This window comes from Leptonychotes weddellii, chromosome 13 (genome assembly GCF_054177405.1).
Source record: "Leptonychotes weddellii isolate Sample4059 chromosome 13, ASM5417740v2, whole genome shotgun sequence".
NCBI lineage: Eukaryota > Metazoa > Chordata > Mammalia > Carnivora > Phocidae > Leptonychotes > Leptonychotes weddellii.
Genome location: NC_138381.1, coordinates 58,891,708 through 58,900,561, shown reverse-complemented (window position 1 = coordinate 58,900,561; position 8,854 = coordinate 58,891,708). Strand labels below are relative to the sequence as shown.

The 8,854-nt window shown below is 45.0% G+C and overlaps 1 protein-coding gene across 1 annotated transcript in view; it reads left to right on the top strand.

Annotated features, from left to right (window-relative positions):
* Positions 1-8,854, top strand: part of UPB1 (beta-ureidopropionase 1) — a 31,780-nt gene that overhangs the window by 12,962 nt on the left and 9,964 nt on the right. Inside the window, exons 4-5 of the mRNA XM_081801724.1 lie at positions 3,694-3,788; positions 6,537-6,698. Of these exons, the coding sequence (XP_081657850.1) occupies positions 3,694-3,788; positions 6,537-6,698 (257 nt within the window). The remainder of the gene's footprint in view (positions 1-3,693; positions 3,789-6,536; positions 6,699-8,854) is intronic.

The window sequence follows — 8,854 nt, the reverse complement described above, 5'->3', positions numbered from 1 at the left end:
TGTCTTTCTCTTTTTGACTTATTTCACTCAGCATAATACCCTCCAGTTCCATCCACGTCGTTGCAAATGGCAAGATCTCATTCTTTTAGATGGCTGCATAATATTCCATTATATATATATATACCACATCTTCTTTATCCATTCATCTGCCGATGGACATCTTGGCTCTTTCCACAGTTTGGCTATTGTGGACATTGCTGCTATAAACATCGGGGTGCACGTACCCCTTCGGATCCCTACATTTGTATCTTTGCACCCCTATTTTTTAACATTAAACATACTTAACTATAATAAAATATATATAACATAATATTCATCACTTTAACCATTGCTAAGTGTACAATTCAGTGACGTTAAATGTGTTCACAAAGTTGTGTAACCATTACCACTATCTATACCCAAAACTTTTTCAACATTTCCAACAAAAACTCTGTACTCATTTAATAATACCCCTCCATCCTGCACCTCTGATAACCTCTGTTCAACTTTCTATCTCTATGAATTTGATTACTCTAGGGACCTCATGTAAGTGGAATCATATAGTATTTGTCCTTTTGTGACTGGCTTATTTCACTTTAGAACAATGTTTTCGAGGTCTATCCATGTTGTGCCAAGTGTCAGAATGCCCTTCCTTTTTATGGCTGCATAATATTCCACCATATGGATAGACCACAGTTTGTTTATCCATTCCCCCACCCTTGTTTTATCTTTAAAAAAAAAAATTATTTATTTGTTAGAGAGAGAGAGCACAAAAGCACAAGTTGCAGGGAGAGGGTGGAGGGAGAGGAAGAGAGAGAATCTCAAGCAAACACCCCGCTGAGCAGGGAGCCGGACATAGGGTGTGATCCCACGACCCTGAGATCATGACCTGAGCCAAAATCAAAAGCCGGACGCCTGACTGACTGAGGCACTCAGGCTCAGCTTTATCTTTAAATGCTTTATCTTTAATGAACAATCCCTGCTATGTGACAGACAAAATGTTTACGGGATGGTTTCACCAACTTCTTCCTTTTCTTGGATCTGGAAAACTCCCAGTCATCCATCAAGGTCTAGCACAGACACCCCCTTCTTTGGGGGACCCCAGGAATTCCCCTGCATAGAACTGAGCACTCTGTGAAATCATGCAGCCACACGAGGTTATAATTGAGCTCCCCCCCCATCGAGGCTGGCAGCTCCTGAGGGCAGGGCCAGGTCTAAATTTAGAGCCTGACTAATGGAGTGTTGGTTCAATAAATAAGGAATCCTCTTTCCCCTCTAATCTGAAAGCTTGGAGTTGGACTTTGCAGCCAGCCTCCTGTCAACCTCCATTCCCCATTCCTCTTTGGAAAGTTTGTTTACAGAGGTTGTGTAAACAGGAAAAGAAGCCATTAAAATGGAAATGGAGAAATTTGGAGAGCTTAGCAACCTGAAATGAAGTCAGAAAGGGAGGTTTTATTCTCTTGGGGTATTTGAGTCTCTCCTAATGTGCTGAAAGCGGAGAATAAATGGTCATTAAGGATCTTTTTTGTCATTAACAGCTTTTTCCGTTGGCTTCCTTAAAATAGTCTCTCCCTCTTTCCTGAAGGTAGGCCTGGGGAGTCTTGAGCCTGAGGCCAAGGCCGCTGGGGCCGTTACTGGCAGAGCCTGGGTGGCCAAGATGGTGGTCGTGCCATTGGTAACCTCTTCACGCTGGCCGTATTTTAGGACCAGCAATCCTACAACTGAAAGGAATTGGGAGACTGATGCTTCTTTTCTCTTCCTTCTCTGTGAAATGAGGAGAGTCTTCCCTACTTCACAAGGATATGGGGACCAGCTGCCTATTACTGGGCCCATGGCCCACGTTTGGGAAAGGTTGACTACAATTAGTAACCCCAAACAGGCCACCCGCCCCATGCCGTGACCACGTGAGGCACTTGCCGTGCACGTCACGCTGCTTCCTGAATACCATCCCTGCAGGTTAGTCAGTTCAGAGCGACGTGAACCATAGCAAGTATCTGGAAACTTCCATTAGGCTAAGCTGCCTGAAAGAAAATGGACTTGGGTTATTGGAAGGAGGAAGGTCTAAAGAGTATACAGAATTGGTCCAAACAAAGAATTCAGTCATCCAAAGCAAGAAGAAAAAGACAAACAGCCTGTTAGGAAACGGGCAGAGTTAGGAACAAGACTGCCTAGAGGATGAACCCAGAAAGGCCAGTGACCATGTGGCAAGGTGCTCCACCCATAGGTGAGGGAAATGCGTATTTAATCATGGAGCTTTACCAGCTCACACCATCAGACTGGCCGACACTAGAGTGTATGGGAGCGGTGGAACACACGTAGCCAAAAATCCCTGTACCCACCCCCATTGCAGCCCCCACTCTCCCCGACAAAGGCAAGCATCATTTTGAACCCAGTATGTGTAGTATTCTGTGAATTGTTACTCCATATGTAGGTACCTGCTGTTTGAAAAATAAAAAGCAAACAAAAATCAGTTTATGAATTTAATGAAATTTCTTATTTAATTAGCCCCCTGATGGCATCTAGCCAGAGAACATGGGAATAATGCATTTATCCTTGGGGAACATTCAGTCTGTCATCCAGCGGTTCCCTGACTTCTTATGGGAGTTCATTAAGTGAGTGGCTTTTCTTGTTCCTGAACAAGCCTCTCTATCCCCGTGAGGAGGAACATTTCTGTGGTGATGTGCCCAGGGTCCCCAGTGCCATCCTCAGTGGCCCTCTGACACTTTCCCCAGGGAGTCTTGGCTATGCTTATACCAACCCGCAGATTGGCCAGCAGTTTGGGATCCAGAGTAAAATATACATAAGATCAACTTTACCACTTTAGTCATTTTTATACAGATCAGTGGCATTAAGCACATTCACACTGTTGTGCAACCATCACCATCATTCATCTCCAGAATTTTTTCCTCTTCCCAAACTGAAACTCTGTCCTCCCCCATCCAGCCCCTGGCAACCACCATTCTAATTTCTGTCCCTATGAATCTGGCTATCCTAAGTACCCCCATCCAAGTGGAATCCTATAGCATTTGTCCTTTTATGACTGATGTATCACTTAGCATAATGTCTTTGAGCCTCACCCATATTATAGCATGTGTCAGAAGTTCCTGCTTTTTAAGGCTGAATAACATTCCATTGTATGGATACATACCACATTTGGTTTATCCATTCATCCATCAGTGGACACTTGGGTTACTTCCATCTTTCAGCTGTTGTGAATAGTGCTTCTATGAAATGATTATGCAGATATCTATTCAAGTCCCTGAATTGTTTTTTCCCTAAATTCAATTGTTTTTAAGACTGCAGTAAAGAGGGTGCCTGGGTGGCTCAGATGGGTGAGCGTCTGCCTTTGGCTCAGGTCATGACCCCAGGGTCCTGGAATCGAGTCCCACATCAGACTCTCTGCTCCTTGGGAGCCTGCTTCTCCCTCTGCCTCTCTCTCTCTCTGTCTCTCATGAATAAATAAATTAAAAAAAAAAATCTTTAAAAAAAAAAAAGACTGCAGTAAAGAAATTTGGCCCAGCCCTTTGTTTTGCTATGAAGCCTAGAAGGTTAGGGTCTGCCTGGTGCTCACATTCGGGGACACAGGACCCAGAAACCAGGCTGAGACCCTCGGGAGACTTGTTATCTTGTGCAGGCCCTCAACAGCTGGGCTGAGGAGCGCCCCCTCCGAGGTCATGAATGTTGGATGTGATTCTGACTTTCTCCTCTTCACAGCTATGCCCTTTGCCTTCTGTACGAGAGAGAAGCTTCCTTGGACGGAATTTGCTGAGTCAGCAGAGGACGGACCCACCAGCAGATTCTGTCAGAAGGTACAGACCTCAGCTGCTGGATGTGGCCCTTCACCATGGAAAATGCACCCATTTGGTGCTTGTTTTGCCAAATGAGATTAGATAAGACTATTTGCTGCCCTTTTTTTTAGTGTACTTTCACTTGAAATCATAGACGTTCAGAGCTAAGAGGGCCCTTAATGGCTTTTTCAGGTGAGGGAGCTGCAGCCCAGGGAGGGGTGACCTCCCACGGCAGGTTCTGCCATTGGCAAGTGGCAGAGGTGGCCTTTGGGGACCAGGGATGAGGTTGATTCCTTGTCCGGACCTCTGCTGCTGCCCAAGTTGTTTGCCTGCATTATGTAAGCTTCTCTGTGTGGCTTGTCTCATCAGTACCGAGATCAGTCTTCATTTTTCTTTGTTAAAACCTTATAATGTTGTTTGACCCCACTGATATGAAATGTCCAGAGTAGGAAAATGAATAGAGGCAGAAAGACATGGTTGCTGGGCAGAGAGAGGGATGGGGAGTGACTGCTAATGGGTATGGGGTTTCCATTTGGGGGTAATGAAAATGTTCTAAAATCAGATTGTGGTGATGGTTGCACAACTCTGTGGATGTACTAAAAGCCACCCAGCAGCACACTTTATTTTTTCCCCCCTCGCCCATCAGCAGTGACCCGAACAGCACACTTTAAAAGGATGAATTTTGTACCATGTGAATTATATCCTAATAAAGCAGTTCTCGGGGCGCCTGGGTGGCTCAGTCGTTAAGCGTCTGCCTTCGGCTCGGGTCATGATCCCGGGGTCCTGGGATCGAGCCCCGCATCGGGCTCCCTGCTCGGCGGGGAGCCGGCTTCTCCCTCTCCCACTCCCCCTGCTTGTGTTCCCTCTCTGGCTGTGTCTCTCTCTGTCAAACAAATAAAATCTTTAAAAAAAAAAAAAAAAAAAGCAGTTCTCTCTCTCTCTCACACACACACACACAAACCCAACCCATAACAACAAAGAGGTTACGAATGATGACTTATCCTTATTCTTAACAAAGCACTTTTTTCACTTCTCCATGTCCCATTTCAGATTTTATAAGTATTTTTAGGGGATTTTTTTGAGCAGAACTGTAATCATAGTGATTCTATCAAAACTGAGCCGCAATTCCAAACATCAGCGTTCTCATGCTATCAGAAAAAAAATCTGTCATCTGCCAGGTTGTTGATTCTGTGCTGTGGATAAAAGAGAGGGGACTGATTAAGTGGTGACTGTAGATGACACACTTGAACCAGGGCCAGAAGAAGAGGAAAGGGGGAGTAGGGGATGAGAACTGTTACCAGAGGACACCTGTCTGCATCGAGAGGGGCCCAGGACCCATGGATGCCCTTACATGACTTGGAACATCACCTTCTGCCCTTTGTGCCTTTCTCCATCCTTAAGGCCAGAGGCGGTGACAGGCTAGTTAGAGTTGAGGACAAATGACCATCTGGGGCTGCTTAGCCTGATGGTCACCAGGTCCTTAATGTTCTTATTTGAGACAAAAGGAATTCAGCATCAAAGAGTTTGGTTTGGCTTGGTTGGTATGGTGAAAAGTATGAGGAATATTCTTTTTTTTTTTTTATTGTGGTAAAGAGCACATAAAATTTACCATCTCAGCCATTTCTTTTTTTTTTTTTTTTTAAGATTTTTTATTTATTTATCTGAGAGAGAGAATGGGAGACAGAGAGCATGAGAGGGGGAGGATCAGAGGGAGAAGCAGACTCCCTGCCGAGCAGGGAGCCTGATGCGGGACTCGATCCCGGGACTCCAGGATCATGACCTGAGCTGAAGGCAGTTGCCTAACCAACTGAGCCACCCAGGCGCCCCCCATCTCAGCCATTTCTAAGTGTATCGTTCAGGGGTGCTAAGTACATTCACATTGTTATGAAACAGATCTCCAGAACTTTTTCATCTTGTAAATCTGAGACTCTGTACCCATTAAACAACTCTCCATTCACCCCCAGCTACTGGCAGCCAATATCCTACCTCCTGTTTCTATGAATTTGACTACTTTAGATACCTCATGTAAGTGGACTCATTCAGTATTTGTCTTTTTGTGACCAGCTTGTTTCATGTAGCATAATGTCTCCAAGGCTCATGGTGTCATGTGAATCACATGTCATCCATGTGATGACAGGATTTCCTTCCTTTTTAAGGCTGAATAATATCCATTGTATGGATATACCATATTTTTAAAAGATTTTATTTTCATTTTTTTTAAGATTTTTTTAAAGTAATCTGCAGCCAATGTGGGGCTCAGACTCACAACCCCAAGATCAAGAGTCACATGCTCACCAACTGAGCCAGTCAGACACACCAAATGTACCACATTTTATTTATTCATTTATCCCTCAGTGGATTTTTGGGTTGCTTCTACTTCTTGGCTCTTATGAAGAGTACTGTGATGATCATTGGTGTACAAATATCTCTTCAAGATACTCTTTCAGATATATACCCAGAAGTGGGACTTCTAGATCATATGGTAGTTCTATTTTTAATTTTTTTGAGAAACTGCCATACTATTTTCCACAGCCGCTGCACCATTTTACATTTCCACCGACAGGACACAAGGACAACAGTTATTCTTACTTAGCTCAGCTTGGGCATCAGGACAACGCTGGCATTCAGCCTTCCAAAGAACAAATACAAATGATAGATAGCTCTGAACCAAGTCAAATTTAGTAGGATCATTTAATTCTTCAATAAAAAAAACCCAACTCTGACGGTTGATTTAAAAGTATGACTCTGCTACATTCCTCATCTTTCCAGCTGGCAAAGAAGCATGACATGGTGGTGGTATCTCCTATCCTGGAACGAGACAGAGAGCACGGGGACGTTCTGTGGAACACAGCCGTGGTGATCTCCAATTCCGGAGCAGTCCTGGGAAAGACCAGGAAAAACCACATCCCCAGAGTGGGCGACTTCAACGAGGTGAGCCAGCCCTACAAAAACCCGCTCAGCTTACTGGCCCTTCGGTCCACATCTGCCTGCGGATCTTTCCACGAGGGAAATCCTGTGTTGGATCATGTCCTGTCACACAACACTGGAACACAGTATGGCTGTAGTGATCACATGGAGAGATGAGATTTGAATGGGACTCCTGGGTGAGTCCCAAACACCAAGCACAGAGGGATATTTCTTTTTTTTTAATTTTTTAAATACAATTTTATATAAAATTATTATATAAAAATAAATTTTTAATTTTTAATTTATTTATCAGAGAGAGAGAGACAGAGGCAGGCAGAGGGAGAAGCAGGCTCCCCACTGAGCAAGGAGCCCGATGTGGGACTCAATCCCAGGACCCTGGGATCACGACCCAAGCCAAAGGCAGACGCTCAACCGACTGAGCCACTCAGGCGTCCCTAAATTTTTAATTTAAAAAATTTTTTTATTTATTAGTATTATTTTTTTTAAACATTTTATTTATTCATTTGAGAGAGAAGGGGAGAGGCAGGAAAGGGAGAAGCAGACTCCCCACTGAGCCAGGAGCCTAACGCAGGGCTCGATCCCAGGACCTGGGGATCATGACCTGAGCCGAAGGCAGACACTTAACCAACTGAGCCACCCAGGCACCCCTAAGATTTTATTTATTTATTTGAGAGAGAGTGAGAGAGAGCAAGAGAGAGAGCGTGAGCAGGGGGAGGGGCAGAGGCAGAGGGAGAAGTAGACTCCCTGCTGAGCAGGGAGCCCAATGCGGGACTCTGTCTCAGGACACTGGGATCATGACCTGGGCTGAAGGCACTGAGCCACCCAGGTGCCCCTGGGTATTTCTTTTTTTAATATAACCTGACTTGGCTTTCTTAAATTCATCTCTGAGGTAAGTGGTATATAGATTAAAACCAAAATAAATAAAATAAATAGTGCACAAATGTGAAATGATTCCTGCAGCCCCTTTCGGGCTCTGAGCTCCTCACCTGTCACAGTCTAGCCCTCGTTTGGGAAGTGGGAGTCCTTGTTCATAAGTCACGTGAGGTCTTAGCCACGTCGATGTGTTGGGATGGCAGGAGGTAAATGCGCGTATCTGTGCACATGGGCATTAGGTAAAGCTTTGTGCCCGTGATCAAGGTATAAGTGAGGAGAGCTATTATGATTAGTTAATGCCAATGCATGGGTGGATTGGGTGAAGAGGGGTGGACTCTACCTAATACCTAAGATATGAAACCTGAACTTGACCTGCAATAAATACAGTTGTTCAGAATGTGATATACCCAGTCCTTTGCTGCCCTCCCTGATTGTGGGTGTTCCAACCACACTCCCAGGCTGGTCAGAAGGACAAGGATGGACCTACAGAGCTAGATGGCGTTCCCTAGGGAGAAAAAAAACCCTGGTGTCTCTCAGTGACAGCTGGAGGTGGGGTGGGAAGATGTGCTCATCACCTGTTTACCCTGGGATTAATCTTTAGCTCCCAGCAGATGGTGAAGGGCTTGTCTCAACACACCAGGATCTACTCCAGTGTCCACCACATGTACACATCCTGGTTGCTGCCTGACCCTAACACATTTTGAAATTAATGGGAAGAGGCAAAACGTTCTGGGAGCAGATCTGTTTGGGACCCCAACTAGCCCTCTAGCCCCTCCACAGTGCCAGCCATGAAAATGCCCCAAGGGGGCAGGCAGAGAGGCAGACATGGCAGGACGTCCCTAGTCCTGGGCAGGATGCCCAGGGAGCTCTGTGGAGGAGAGTACTTTCAGGGTGTGAGCTCTAGTCTCAGATTGGCCTTCATCAGCTGGACAAGTCGCATGGCCACTGAGGCCGTGGTGTTCTCCCCCAATAGGCGGGGATTGCTCTGTATGAGTTTCCAGTCCCTTCAGCGCTGACATTCTTCATAGGAACATGTGGTTGGTGAAGACATTGACTAACTCATGTTAACATTGACCAAACCTTGACCATTCGTTGTACCATGACTGAAACCTAACCAAAGTTTGTCCTTAAAATACTGTGGGAAGTTGCTTCGGGGATTTTTTGGACATGCCACAAAAGAAATTGTGGGGAAAAAATTAACCATGGTGATTTCCCAGTTATTCTGTCTGGTTTCTTCGGTTTCTCTCTCTCTCTCTTTTTTTTTTTTTTTTTAGCAGATTGAAATT